The sequence below is a fragment of the Euphorbia lathyris genome, chromosome 3 (genome assembly GCF_963576675.1).
Source record: "Euphorbia lathyris chromosome 3, ddEupLath1.1, whole genome shotgun sequence".
NCBI lineage: Eukaryota > Viridiplantae > Streptophyta > Magnoliopsida > Malpighiales > Euphorbiaceae > Euphorbia > Euphorbia lathyris.
The window spans coordinates 76,885,136-76,899,910 of record NC_088912.1 but is presented as its reverse complement, the minus strand read 5'-3'; the positions used below and the strand labels follow the sequence as shown (position 1 = coordinate 76,899,910).

The 14,775-nt window shown below is 37.0% G+C and overlaps 2 protein-coding genes across 7 annotated transcripts; both read right to left on the bottom strand.

Moving 5' to 3' along the window:
• Positions 1–3,815: 3,815 nt before the first annotated feature.
• Positions 3,816–5,656, bottom strand: LOC136222382 (palmitoyl-monogalactosyldiacylglycerol delta-7 desaturase, chloroplastic-like). Its single transcript, XM_066010099.1, has 6 exons — positions 5,518–5,656; positions 5,177–5,433; positions 4,972–5,111; positions 4,732–4,872; positions 4,321–4,427; positions 3,816–4,239 (listed from the first exon to the last, which is right to left on the bottom strand). The coding sequence occupies exons 1-6, from the start codon at positions 5,520–5,522 to the stop codon at positions 4,026–4,028; spliced, it is 864 nt and encodes a 287-aa protein (XP_065866171.1). The 5' UTR covers positions 5,523–5,656; the 3' UTR covers positions 3,816–4,025.
• LOC136222381 (tRNAse Z TRZ4, mitochondrial) lies at positions 5,581–13,433 on the bottom strand. 6 transcript variants are annotated; one of them, XM_066010093.1, is made up of 12 exons: positions 12,851–13,433; positions 10,445–10,534; positions 10,059–10,103; positions 9,893–9,947; positions 9,700–9,743; positions 9,095–9,472; positions 8,735–9,003; positions 8,495–8,642; positions 8,355–8,405; positions 6,737–7,137; positions 5,992–6,655; positions 5,581–5,901 (listed from the first exon to the last, which is right to left on the bottom strand). In XM_066010093.1, the coding sequence occupies exons 1-12, from the start codon at positions 13,205–13,207 to the stop codon at positions 5,581–5,583; spliced, it is 2,823 nt and encodes a 940-aa protein (XP_065866165.1). In that variant the 5' UTR covers positions 13,208–13,433. The 6 variants fall into 6 exon arrangements, with proteins under 6 accessions (XP_065866165.1, XP_065866167.1, XP_065866166.1 ...); XM_066010095.1 differs by having other exon boundaries at positions 9,704–9,743; positions 9,893–9,943; positions 12,851–12,909; XM_066010094.1 differs by having other exon boundaries at positions 10,450–10,534; positions 12,851–12,909.
• Positions 13,434–14,775: the final 1,342 nt, after the last annotated feature.

Genomic DNA, 14,775 nt, shown 5'->3' with positions numbered 1-14,775 from the left:
CTTCGGTGTCCTTTAGTCCAAATGTTTTCCATTGTAGAAGGATGGGATCTTATGTCTTGAACCGCGCTTCTGATAAAGGAGATCTGTAATCTGCCACATTTCCATCTTAGGTATGCCTAGAGAGGCATTGAGGGGACAAGGCTTCTGTAGCTTGTACTTGTTGCTATTTTGGGGAATAGGCGTGATGTGACAAGGTAAACGCCAGTTGTATTCGCCTCTTTTGCTTCTGGGCTTCTGGTTCCTTTGGGCTTCTACTCTTGGTTCCAAAAATCAGCCTTTGGGCCTTTGGCTTCTTTAAGGCCTTTTGTATTTGATTTGATTTAAAGCTTAAGTATATAATTGCTTAACAAACATGTTAGCTTAAATCAAACTTAATTTAATTCTTTGATTTGAATATTTTTGGGGATCTAATTTCCTTATTAATTTATTTTTGTCAGGATAAAAAAACTCTTGGAAATTGTGTTTCAACATAAACATCCTTGATGTGATGACAATCCATAAGCTTTTTGACTTCAGCTTGGATTATTTTCTATTTTTCAACCCCATGATTCTGTTTCTTCTAAATGACCGGGGTGGCCCTAGGATTAACCTCTAAAGCGTGTTTCATGAGATTAGGAGATACTCTTGCTACATCTTCAGGACACCAGGCAAAGGCCTTAACATTGGCTTTTAGAGTTTCCACTATATCTGCCTTATGCTGCTATGGGATTTTCGCAACAATCTAGGCGGATTTCCCTTGGCCAGCCATACTGTCTCCAAGTTACCAACTAGCTTTGTCATTTCCCTTTCTTTTTCAACCAAATCATGTAGAGGCTTCATGTTTAGAGAGGCGATATAAGTATCTTGGTTCACAATTTGACTGCCTTGAGCTACTGCCATGCCGTCTTTAGTTGGTATTTGCCATGCCAAATGATGGATGGATAAAGCACCTATTGATTCTGATAAAAGTGGCCGCCCAATAATTACATTATTTGGAAGAATAGAATCAATTACCAGAAATTCGACAATTGTATTCCATTTGACAAGGCCATCTCCGATTGAAATCTTCATTTATATGTACTGCCTAAGAGGTGTATTAAATGGCCTGATATTCCCCACAAACAGCGACAAAGTAGGAATCAACTTTTCTGGATCAAGACATAATGCTTCATAGGCCTTACATGTGATAATGTTAATTGAACTTATAGCGTCAATAAATACCCTATATACCTTGTACTCTTCAAGTGAGATCTTAATAACTAACGCATCTTTATGTGCCCATTGAGAAAAACTACCGAATGAGAATTCTAATTTTGATTTGACAATCCGCTCATGATCCTTATGAACTCTCTTTCTTTTTACAGAATGATCTTCTCTTAGACCACTAGCAATTACATCAATCACCCCCTAGGAGCACGTTAAGCATGCTACTTATACTTTGATTCTCTAGGTTTGATAGCGTTTTTAAGGAATTTATCTAATTTTCCTGCCTCAGCCATCTTGTTGAGCTCAGCTCCCAACTACCTACAATCTTCAATGCTATGCCCCTCATTTTTGTGGGATTCACAATATAGGTCGTTATGCCTTCGGCCTGATGCCTACAATTTCGGAAGAATATTGGATGTGTTTTCTATTTGACTCGACCCAATAAAGAATTTCTTTTCGAGGAGCCTTTAGGGGAGCATAATTTTGATATGCCTACTCCTTGGATCTTTTATGCTTATGCATGCTCCTGTCGCTTTTGAATTCTTTCAGCTGATGAACCGAACTCAACCACTCTTTCAATAACGGATTTAGCTTATGGTTATCCCATTTTACAAAATCACGAGCTCTTCTCATTAACTTAAGAAATGTCTTCGACCTTCGGGTTGTTAACACTTTTGAGAGATCTTTGCTTCGATAATTACTTTCCATAGCCTCAACTGTTCCTTGCATATTCAGATGCTTGATCTGGGTGGACTAAGCTAGAATCTCTCCACCCATTCTATTAATGACTCGCTTGGCTCTTATACAAGATAATTCAAATCCTGCATCGTTTTACTCTCATGGATGGAGGTCAAGAAATGATCAACACATTCTTTCTACATTTGTTTAAGTGATCTGATGGTGCATGGTAACAACCGGTCATACCAATACTCAATCGAATCCCTCCGAGTTGTTGAAAATAACTGATACATGAGAACATCGATAGCCGTCGTAGTTTGAAGAGCCCTGGGATTTTTTTAACATGAAGATTAGGGTCAGTCATACCGTTATAGTCTTTGAGGAGTGGATATTTGAATCCTCTAGGCATAGGTTGATTCATGATTTTAGCACTAAGAGAGTATCCACATCAATGGTTTTTGGCAGCCTTACTTAACCCTTCATCCTTCATGGCATGACAAAGCTCCTTTTTTATAAGATTGTAAAACTCTTCTTTCAAGGAACTTGCCTCCCCCACCATCAGTCTAGGTTTCGACCTTTGATTTCTTCGATATAGAGATCTTGAAACCTCTGAGCCTTTTTCAATTTCCCTCATAACAACGAATCAAGGATTCAATAGAATCATGAAAAACGCTTCTATATCATTTTGGAGATTTGGACCTTTCGGGTTTTGGAATTTTCTTAAGAGGTGAGGGTGGCCGATAATGTCTCTGGTATGATGGACTAATGTGCTTTTCTTTTGATCTTCCACGAATCAGTTTAGCCTGAGATTCTTCCGAAAATCCTCTTTTCTTTGGACAAGTCAGGACATTGTGATATCCTGTAGAATAAGTCATAGAACCATGTCTATCTCCATACATGCTTGCCTCCCTTGTTCTGCCCTTAGAATTTTCATAGACTCCTGAACGGAGCCAATATCGTATATCAGTTGTTTTGTAAGACCATCCATGAACTGACGTTGCTTGTGGTCCTACAATCCCAAACAATCATCAATTCTATGATTTAAAGCCGAAGAAATATGCAATTGCTCCAATGGATTATTGCTAGTGCCAATCGGATCATGATTAGGTGCAACCGACGTGCGTGGAATGTCAGTACTTTGTTGGAGAACTGGCTGAACCACAAACCTATGTAGATCAGCCATTTGCACGAAAATCGTATACGTTCACCGCAACAATTGATGTCTGCAATAATGAACAACACTCCCGATTAGTCTTGTGATGACTTGAACCAATTAGGGATGGCAACGGGTAGGGTACCCGTGGGTAATGTTAATCCCAAACCCTTACTCTTTTATTTTTTAATTACCCGTACCCTTCCCATTACCCTAACGGGTATACATTTTGCATCTCATACCCGTCCCATTTAATTCATGGGTAACCGCGGGTACCTTTACCTGTTAAGAATCAATAAATGAAACAAAAAATATTACAAATTTAACAAAGTATAAATTTAATAAATCATTTATTTAAAAATTGAGCACGTAACACGTTGAACCTTAATTAATAAGAATAAATTAGCTTAGTGGTATCACTCAATAGTTGAAAAACAAAAGGTTGGGGTTCAAATCTCACGTCTTACATCTAAAAAACAATGATATTTATTAATATATAAAAAATTATAACGGGTACCGGGTACCCTAGGGGTATTCTCATACATGTCCCATTACCTTAACGGGTAATGGTTTTGATCTCATACCCGTCCCATACCCTTTTATACAGGGTACGGGTAGTCCCATTAGGATCGGGTAGTGCCGGATACCCACGGGTAGGGTACCCGTTGCCATCCCTAGAACCAACAGCAAACAGTCAGGGAGGGGCCAGAATTTGACGTCTCCTCTCCGATGCTTAAGTCAGTAAAGTACTTTGAAAAAGTGCAAACTTGAAAGCAGTCTATAAGTGAGAGAATGAATAATGATGTACCTTGTGCTCTCTTTCCGAGACTATATATATAGATATTTACGTACCTAAAGTCTTGTGTACTTTCCACATGTAAGTCTCTACATAATTTATGTTGGAGTTAGTTTCTTCTATATCTAATTACATGATCCACATATAAAATCCAACAAAATGAAGCCCAAGTTGTAATCTTTACATGTTCTTAGCTTTGTATGGGCCCTATGGCTATGCCTGCGGCTTCAATTGTTGAAAAGCCATTCCTTGCTTTTGTGATTCATTCGGTAATTTAACGTCAGTTGCCAAGCCAATAGCCTGAAGAAATGTGACAAAATACCAAGTCATGTCAATCTGCCACCATTCTAGGCCATGTCTAGCTGAGTATTCAAAAGCATGGTGATTATTATGCCAACCCTCTCCAAATGCTAGAACTCCCACCCACCTGCTTTCATTTTTCATTTCAATTTCATATTTCCTCATCAGAATTAATTTATACAAAGAAAGAATGTTCTGATGCTCATACCAATTGTTCCTGGACAAGTCACCAGTATTCCATGATTGATTTCCCCATACATGACAAGCTGAATTTACTAGCCAAGTTATGTGGTATACCCATGTAATCCTCACTCCCTGAAATCATTTCAACCATTAAACTTTATCACTTCCATTAGTCTTAGGGGCCCAAGGTATAAGTTGAGGGGCCATGGGTGTTATATCCAAAACTATTAGATCCATTCATAAAATATGCAAATCATAAAGACTTTGGACAAGGTTTGATACTGAAATTCCCAAGATAAGGCTTTTTAAAATCCATGGTCCTACTTTGAATATGACATTTCTATTAGTATTTGCCAAAAAGAGAAGGCCCCCTATTATTAAACATAGGTTTCTGAATTCTGATCACACAGATGACAAAAATGAAAATAGTTCTCACCATTCCCCAAACCAAGAAGGGAAGTCCTCCAAGTGCATATAGCAAAATTCCAAGCGCAATTGGATGTAGAATGTATGTGTTTTTTATAAACTTGTAGAAGGGTTGCTTCTCTAAATCCCCCACATTGTTTGTCCCTCCACACTGTCAAAATCTCATTCACAAAATATAAGTAACTATGATATGATGTGTGTATAACCAAAAAAGAAAGAAAGAGAGGACATTGATATGAATGAAAATTACTCTTTCCGTGATGGAATTTGTATCAAAGAGCCAACTCATATGACTATACCAAAACCCTTCAGTTGGACTATGAGGGTCTCTTTCTGAATCACAGAAGAGATGGTGATACCTGTGGGTGCTAACCCAATCAATGGGACTCCAACAGAATTTAGTTAAAAAACAACTAATCATATGACAATTAATTTATATTGAAAAAACAAAGCTACCTGAAGTGCATGCACCCCACAATAGGCGAAAAGGTATTCAAGCCATTTTGGAAGCTTGAAACTCCTGTGACAAAGATTTCTGTGATATGAAAGAGTAATACCCAAAAGTCCTGTAACCACATATAGCCCAAAGGCAATCCCAAAAGCACTCCAATTGAAATGAAAAGGAGCAAATAAACTAAGCAAGTGTATTGCTAAAACAATACCAGCTGTTGCTATATCCATTGAAGTCCACTTTCTCCCCAAGAAGATGTTCCTTTTTTACAATTACTATCACTATTATAATTTATCACCAAGATATGCAATGGAATCTGAATCTAATCAAATGGTTAGGCCTTACCCCATCTGAATTCTTTCATCTAGCAGTCTTTGTCTTCCCTTCAAAAATGAGAGTTGTGAAAACTCATGAAACTGCAGTTACAGCATCAGTAGTAACCTCGTCCAATTCATCAACCATCATCTCATTTTTGAAAAGCAATTTAAGGTATGGAAGTACTTTTGGAAGCACTGGCAGATCTGCTATGTTAATGCTCATCATGTCAAATGCTATACTAGTTTTGTCCATATGTTCCTCAACGAAAACGGGTATCTTTGGATATCTCTGACTGAAGTGGGTCAGAATTATGCGATATACACCGGCTGTCTCTCCTACTTCTATGGCTTCCTTTGTTGTGCTGTGGTTTCTAGCTACTGCTTCCTCTACCAAGTCATCCTCAAAAGTTGCCTGCATATACAACAGTTAATATAAGTTATCATGTGTTACGAGTACACTGTAAGCATTCTCAAGTAAATATAATAGACTTCGATTACTTGCCTCGTGTATAAGGACTGTTGCTCCATGAGATGCTTCTATCAATTCTGGACATGGCCTAGTGTCACCGGAGTAGACAATCTTCCACCCGGGTATGCTTTTTCCAACAGAGTTGACTCTTTCTGCTGCTTTCAACATAACACCAAATGCCTGAGGGCAATGCACAACAGGGAAACTAACCAAAGTTTCTAAACCTGCTTCATTGAACACTTTCTTCAAACTCTTCAAGGCTGGAAAAGCCATGCTATGGTCAACGGGACTTCCTGGTCTCTTCCAGTAGCTCTGCATACGGCTACCTTTAGCGAACAAAGTTGATTCGGGATTAACTGCAGGTTTATCCATGTACTCATAATTATTCGTACTTCCTGTTTCTGAGGGATCATAATTTGATTCGCTGCTATCCTCATAAGCTTCCCATGAAGCTCTACTGGTGCTCCTACAGTCAAGGAACTGCATATCTAAGTTCTCCAATCTTTGATATGCATCCAAAAATCTCTTAAGCTGCCTCGGTCCTACAACAATAATTGGCTCATGAGCTGTGTCCTTCAACAAATCACATCGCAGTGCAAGTATTCTTGCTAGTCCTGTATGGTGGTCAGCATGAATATGAGAAATCCAAATACACTTCAGATTTCTCACGACATTATCAGCACCCTCCACGCCATACCTATAATCAGAGTACATCAATTAGTACATGTTATAGAAGGGGAAAAAATGCTTGTTGTGTTATAAGTACGCATCATGTTACCTTCTTTTCAGTTGTCCAAGTGTTCCTTCCCCACAGTCTAGGAGCAAACCTCCTTTAGAGAAGAGATTTACATAGATAGAACTAACATTTCGGTATTTAGAAGGCTGGGATGAACCAGTTCCAAGAAGGACGATCTCAAGATCGTCTCTTCTTATATTTTCCAAACAACTAGGAAGAGTATTTTGGCCAAGCCATGGTTCTTCAATCATATCATCATTGTTCACAAAAGCTATGTTTTCGTTATTTGTTTCAGATCCATGCCATAACTGGTGGACCCCTTGGGCAGCATCGACAATTTCGGGAATCTCTGTAAGTAACTCCTCAATGACTTCTTTGGGAGCCATCAAACTTGGAATATTAGACCTGTCCAGTCCCAGATGAGCATGAGGACGCAAAGTGAACTGTCCAACATAGAAAGAAAAAAAATCCTCGTTCATATCAAGAAAGTGGACAACCAAATGCACAAAATTATGTCACTTTGAAAGGTATTACAAATTATGCTATCATGATGAACAGTCAAGTCTTGGCCTATGAATTGGAAGAATAATCAATATAAGTAACCAGATGGACCATTAAAGAGAATGGATTGAGATGTTGTACAAATAAAATAATAAATTATCAACAATAATAATAAATTATATATAAATAATAATAAATTTAATAAATAATGATAAATTACTGAATGCTATGATGAACTGATTGTTAATGAAATTAAGGAATAAAGAACAGGGCCTAATAGTCTTATTGACTCTAGAAAACAACTAATCTTTAACTTCCTAGTCTCCTTCCTAATCATTATGGGAACCATCATAGTTATTAAAGGCGCCTCAGCTAAGGCTCCAGCCTTAGTGCCTTTGGATGACAGAGGCGCCTCGGCTTCGTTGGGGCTGTTTAAGGTTTTTTTTAAATTCTTTTATTATCAGCCATGGATTAAAAATAGGATGAATCACTGAGATTAGTTTAGAAAATAAAAGAAAAGGGCAGAAACAAAGTATGGATACTTTTCATCAAGCTCAGTACACCCATCGCAGACATCAGTAGCTCTCCATCCATATCGCAGACATCAGTAGCTCTCCATCCATCAGAGGTATGTCTCTCTTTTTTCTTCTTCCTCTACTATGTTTCTCTCTTCTTTTCCTATTCTCTGTTTCTTCCTCTTTGTTTCTCTTTTTTTTTTCAGTTTCTGTTTTTATCTTTGTGCTGAATTTTGTGGATAATATAATCTGAGATGGTTAAATGTTTATGTTATTCGAATATGGTTATGCCTATGTTTGTGTTTCAATTTCAGATTATGGTTATATGCTTATGTTTCAAATGAAAAGTATCCATACTTTGTTTCTGCCCTTTTCTTTTATTTTCTAAACTAATCTCAGTGATTCATCTTATTTTTAATCCATGGCTGATAATAAAAGAATTTTAAAAAACCCCAAAACCCTAAACAGCCCTAACGAAGCCGAGGCGCGTGCCTAGCTTCTGGCTCAAGGCGCTGTAAGGCGCGCGCCTGGCTGACAGCGCCCGCCTCTGTCATCCAAAGGCGCTAAGGCTGGAGCCTTAGCCGAGGCACGCCTTTAATAACTATGAAAAGAGTAATTGAAAGAGAAGATGGAATTAAACATACCTTAAGAAGATTTTCAGCCAATATACTTTCATGAGAATTTGAGACACTGCCCTGGTAAAAGAAACAAAGCAAACTTTTCAGCTGCCGTCAACTTCCAAACAATATTGTAACATCTATAGAAAGACAGATATTTGACAAACCTCTTGTGCAAAAGTGGAGTTGACCTTTGAGATACCAAGATGCTTCAGTGACCAAAAGCCTGGGGCCGGAAAGAACTGTGGACAGAGGTAATTAAGCCTTGCAGCGATTCTTGCACTGGATTTAAGAATAGGAATTTCCACATTCTTCCTGTAGAGAACACAAGTACTAAAGAGTAAGCATCAAGTAAGACCTATAGCATCATCCCTTCAGAAGAAGAACAGCCAAGAAACGCTGCTTACATGTCATGTCCAGCCATAATGTGCTGGGCTGTACCAAATTTCTTCATCCAATTTTGGTAATATGAACTGCTTATTACAGAGGCAGGACTTAAATGAATGATACAAGTCACAGTTTTCACATTCTCAGGAAGGTTACATGAATTATCTAAATAGTAACTATGAAGTGATTGGACAGAGAGTAATTCCTTTGCATGAGATTCTGTTGGGCAGTCAACAAGAAATACAATTGGACCTGGAATTGAAGGACCCATTACATCACTTGGATGAACCTACATGATGCAATAAACAAATTCTATACATCAACAGTTGGAAACATTTACAAGTACAAAAAATGAGTATTTCAATGACTTTGGCACCCACCATGATGTCCTTGCTATCAGACTTTACTGATTTTCCTGATTGCAGTTCACCAAATTTTGGCCCAGGTCTCAGACCAAGAGCTTTTGCTTTTTCTGGGTCAAATTTCCCCATAATTTCATTTAGTTCACAAAGATATATCACAGACATATCACCGGGTTTTACTACAGATCCTTCTGAGCAGTTTGGCCTTAAAAGGATGGCTGATATTTTGACAACCTCATTATTTATCAGGACAATGGGATCTGTGGACTTATTTCCACTGAGCTGAGCAGAAGCATCAGAACCAAAGCTCGTCGTGTGAACCATGGCAGCATGAGGGATGAAAGACTTCATTGCATCAACCAAATACTGAATATCTGAAGGACCACAGATATTGACCTTCACAACATAAAAAAATACTTCGCTTTAATTGACTAGTTAAAATTTGTCAAATAAAACAGGTGTTAATAACATAAATCAAATACAATTTGACACCATTTGAGGCAATGGTCAATACACCTGCGGCAAATGCAGGTTTGAGGGTGGTTGTGTGGGGATTTTAGGTTCGACATCTAATCCTTAAAAAAAAAAAAACCTAAATAAATAAAATTTAATTTGAGACTCACTGACATTCCTTCGTCTCCCATGCCAGCCAAAGTCAACAGTAAACCTGTTAAGAGAACAAAATAAAATTTGAGCAATTCATATCACGTGACTATCCAAATATGAAAAAATAAAAATTCACGGCATATAATTTTCTTATTAAATGAAAATTTAATTACAAATACGATGGCAATATTCACATATACTGATACTAACCTGGAATTCCGCCTGCTGTTTCTGAGCATACACGAGAGAGAAATATGTGATCTATCTGACAAAAAATTCACACAATACCAATGTTTTGGCTAGCATTAGATCATGTTCACAAACTGAATACAGAAAGTATGCATTTCTATTATTTCTTTTTTGAGATATCCCATACCTTCGATAGTTTAATCTTATGCTCTGTGCAAAACCGTTGCAATCCCTGCGCAACAGAGATAGTGGCACATAAACCATACAGTACTCACAAATCAAATTTATGCAATACATTAGGCATTCTGTCCTAATATGAGTGTAATGCTAGACTGCACCATATGAATATCAAGCAGCAAGAGCAATGTCATGCTATGCCAAATCTTTTGAAGTTACCTAAACTAAAATACTAATACCATCTCAATGGAGAAAAGATTGGAATTTATGGGAAAATATAAATACAAGTGTACTTTGACCTTTCTAGTGTGATACTCATATTGGGATGAAAAAGAAAACAATTGTACGATAAAATAAGTAAATAGCATCATCACATTATTATCACACTGTGATTACCTCACCAGCATTGAAAATGAATCTCTGCTTGTCAAAGAAAAGTAAGACTGAAGGTGACGTATCTTGAGTGTCCATTCCAGTCCCTAGAATCTAGAACAAATAGGAACACAGTCAATATTGCTAATATAAAGACAAATCAATTTAACAATGAATAAGCAGTAAGTTGCAGCAGCAACTCAGCGTCTCAGATAAAATGCAAAGTGGTTCAATGACGGAAAACCAATGAAAATGTATCCTAGATAGCTTAAAAATTGAATTTCATCAAGCCCCCTTCTGCATATCAGGCCTAATGAGCTAACCCAAAGAAAACCATTATTGAACCCTAATGTGAAATATATCACCAATGTCGTATTAATGATTTTACATATAGTAACCCACAAAAGAAACAAAACGCGAGACAGTAAAATCACAACAATAGACTAATTCTTCGATCATATTCAGCTAAATAATGTAAAATAAAACCATGGGGCAATAAAAGTTGAACTTTAATCTTTCCAAAGAAAAAACTTTCAAATGAAACATTTTAGTTGAACATGAATTCAACTTTCTTAAATTGTTTAAATCCACGCAATCAAAATTAACAAAAAGACATTGAAACTATTTTACCCCCACCCCAAAAAATAAAGTTCAACAACACAATGTCATGGAACCGATTGAACTAAAAGCTCGAACTTATAGTTAAGGCCAATCATATATCTTATATTAATCTCTGACACACCCCCACACGCAAATGCCCCTTGGGCTTGCAGCATGCACAACACAGGCCCATCCCGCCATGTGTTTTAATTCCACAAATTAATGAGGTTGCCAGGACTCGAACCCTCGACCGTTTGATCTATACATGGACAATGATGATCTGTCCTGTGATTTTCAAGTTGATTCAGGTACATTGGTATGTGCTGCTTGTGGAATCCTTGGTTTTCCCTTTATGTCTGTGGTTCAACCATGTGACGGAGCATCTACAGAAATTTTTGCTGTGGATCAACCATTGGTTCAAGAAGGATATGGAGCAGATAAACCTGAAAATTGTCATTCCTCTGCTATCCCTGATGGATCTATTAGGTGCTCAATTCCAGATCTGGAAGTGCCGACAGGGTGGAATAACTCTAATAAATTTCTGAGACCTCGGATTTTCTGCCTTGAGCATAATGGTCTCCAGATTAAGCATAATGGTCTCCAGATCAAGGAGCTTCTAAGGTCTAAAGGTGGAGCAAACAGACGTATAATTTGCCATTCAGACTATCAGAAAATAAAAGCACATGCTGTTTCCATTGCTGAGGAGATTGGTATTCCTTTCCAATATAAAGAGGTTCCATTAAATACTGCATCCCAAGAAGATTTGAACTTGATATATCTTGCACTTGATGGTGAAAACCGTGCGCAATGTGGAGAAGATTGGACTTCAAAAATGGGTATCAACTTAAGATACTGTGTAAAGGTTAGAAAGAACTCTCCATCCAATAAAGTACATCATGCGTTAGCTTTGGGGGGACTATTTTCTGATGGAACTACTTCAGATTTCTTAAACATCAAATGGCAATCCAGAAAATCTAGGTCAAGAATTAAGATCAATCAGCCTGCACAAAACAACCCATTGGATGCTGTTGAAGAAACGAAAGATGATGTGTTGGGCAAAAAATCTGATGTCGTCATTGAGAAAGAAGCAAGACTTATTCAATATACAAGAAGAAAGTATAAACCTAAAATGGGTTGTTCCTCAACTTGGAGTGAAGGTCACACTAGGAACATCATGGAGCAAGAAGTTTCAGTTACCAGTTCCGGAGATCTTATTAAGCCTACTGGAAAAACACCTAAGATTAATCCCTCTAATTCAGGAATTAGGGGAAGTGATTCTGTGGGAATGTCTCCAGTGCTGCATGATATCCAAGTGATTGAAGCAGCTGGTGATATGAACTTGAATTCTGAACCTTCACACATCACTGCTTCACTTCTAACTCCTACTATAGGTGTTGATCAAACTTTGGAAGAGTCAAACAGCAATGGTAATATATGCAATTTAGCTGCCTCTTGTAGTTTTAACACACAACAGGAAGACACTGTTGGAACTGGTGTAAATGGCAATTGTAATGTTAATGTTACGGAATGCTCTGATACCATGTCAGGGATCCGATTGAACTAAAAGCTGGAACCTATAGTTAAAGCCCAACCATATATCTTATATTAATCTCTGACACACAACACACTAGAAGTTCTCCGCATAGTCAGCATGAAGTATATTATAAAACGCTTACAAATTCATCACGTTAAAGGAACTGAACAGAGCAACACACTTATGATTCGAGCATTCTCAACTAAGCTCTCAAAGCTCTAAAAAGCTAAAATACACACAATTGAAACAACCAATGCACCTGAAATTTTTCAATATCGCAACAAAATAAAAGTTACCTGAACATAAGCGATTGTATTGGTAGGATTAAGCTTTCGAACTTTCAACTGCAGATTCCTTTTGGGTTTATCCGTGTCATCCTTACCCTCAGCCCTTCGTTTATTAAACCCCAAAGTTTCATTACCTCTGTCCTCCATTGCACCCCCTTTTTCCCTTTGCCTAGAAGTGCTTTTCCCTCTGCTTCTGAAATTGAGAGACTGGTGGTAGGGCGTGGTACGTTGCCGTCTTGAAGAAGAAGAAGATGATGAAGAACAGAGAACGGTGAAGAGAGAATAGGATCTGGGTTTAAGGAAATAGAGGGGAAGAGAGGGTTTAAGAGGCGAGAAGAGAAAGCGAAGACTTGAAATTTGGGGCATTTGCAAGGTTTTGCTCTAATTCTATATGTACCAACTAATAAAAAGAGATTTTGCAAGGGTTTTAGCTAGTTGATGATACATAGAGGACAGACAACTACCCAATATCAAACCTTTCTTTTCCTTTTATTATTTTCGAAAATCAACTAAAAAAACAAGGGATTATATACATTTGCATCTAAACTAAAGTTTCAAAATCAATTAAAATCCTAAATTATTAAAATCATCAATAAAATCTTTAAATTAAACAAAAATTATCAATTAAATCATTATCTTATTCTATTTGATATAAACTATAATAATCTTTAGATTGGTTCAAAGTGAGTTTGCGGAAAAGGATCTGGAACTATTAAAAGGAATGATTTTCTAGAAGGCCTTAATTAATGATTTTTATTTAGGCAGCCTATCTAATTAGGGATTCGTATCTGATAGGGAGTTGTTAAAACAGAAGGTCTTTCACTTTCGGAAACTATTGAATATAAGAACTTGGTATTTGTATGTATAACTCATAGCCTTACCTCGAAGAAGAATCTGGCTCGGGCGAGGGTCGAAGCGAGCGAGTTGGTTTAGTAGGGTCCATATCCGCCCCCCTTCATCCCAAAAAAAAAAAAAATATATTACTCCAAAAAAAATCATAAATTCAGTTGAGGTCCATATCTGCTATATTGAGGAGATGAAATATTAATGCTGGATTGGGGAGAAAGACGCAACAATTACTCAAGTTATGTCAAGTAACCCACACCTGTTTTTTGGAGTTTGAGTTTGAGTGAAGGTGTTGATTTAGGAATGTGGCTCGCTCAATTCGCCAATTCAAAAAATAATTAGTTATTGCCAAATTTATATTTTCTTTCAACCAGGACTATTTAATTATTTTATTATTAAAATGGCCTAATACATAAATAACCTCTTGAATTTGTCTAAATTTTGCAACTGTCCCTTCCAATTTTCAATTGTAACAACTTATCCTTCAAATTTGGCCAATCGTAAAACATAATCAGATTTTTAGCGTGATACGAATCCGGGAAAATGTTTTTACGGTTGCTTCAAATACGGGTAAAAAAATTTCCAATTTGGGGTCATGTGTTATAATTGGACAAGTTTAAGAAGTAAGTTATTATAATTGAAAGTTGAGGGGGACAGTTGCAACATTAGGACAAGTTTAGGGGGTTATTTATGTATTAGGTCTATTAAAATTGACTAAAAATTAAGAAAAATAGAAAGTAAAAAATAGAACAAAGAACCAAAAAAATAGCAAGCTAAAAAAAATTAGATTAGATTTTATTGTCTATCATATATTAATCAAATTAGATAGTTCTAATTTGTCACATCGTAATCATCGATCTATAGCATTAGAAGTTTTTTTAAGACATTTTGTATTGAATAGCAATTATGTATTAAAGTATATTTTTTTCAATTAATGTTATTTTATCTAAAAGAATTTTACATAGAGTTTTACCCCCCTCCTTCAAATCCTGGATCCGCCACTGGTCAAATGGGAGGCTCATTTACATATTTAACCCATTTACTCAACCTATTACATATCTAGACTGTTTTTGTGTAACTTTTCCATA

What these genes read in the sequence shown, in the direction of transcription:
- LOC136222382 (XM_066010099.1), bottom strand. An exon ending in CAAATTCCATCACGGAAAGA is followed by an intron (nt 4,873 to 4,971) that starts GTAATTTTCATT and finishes AGATTTTGACAG; the next exon opens with TGTGGAGGGACAAACAATGT. An exon ending in CCTTCTTGGTTTGGGGAATG is followed by an intron (nt 4,428 to 4,731) that starts GTGAGAACTATT and finishes AAATGATTTCAG; the next exon opens with GGAGTGAGGATTACATGGGT.
- LOC136222381 (XM_066010093.1), bottom strand. Translation starts at nt 13,207, where the DNA reads ATGCCCCAAATTTCAAGTCTTCGCTTTCTCTTCTCGCCTCTTAAACCC. An exon ending in ATAAGATTAAACTATCGAAG is followed by an intron (nt 9,948 to 10,058) that starts GTATGGGATATC and finishes ATTTTTTGTCAG; the next exon opens with ATAGATCACATATTTCTCTC. An exon ending in AACAGCAGGCGGAATTCCAG is followed by an intron (nt 9,744 to 9,892) that starts GTTAGTATCAGT and finishes TTCTCTTAACAG; the next exon opens with GTTTACTGTTGACTTTGGCT.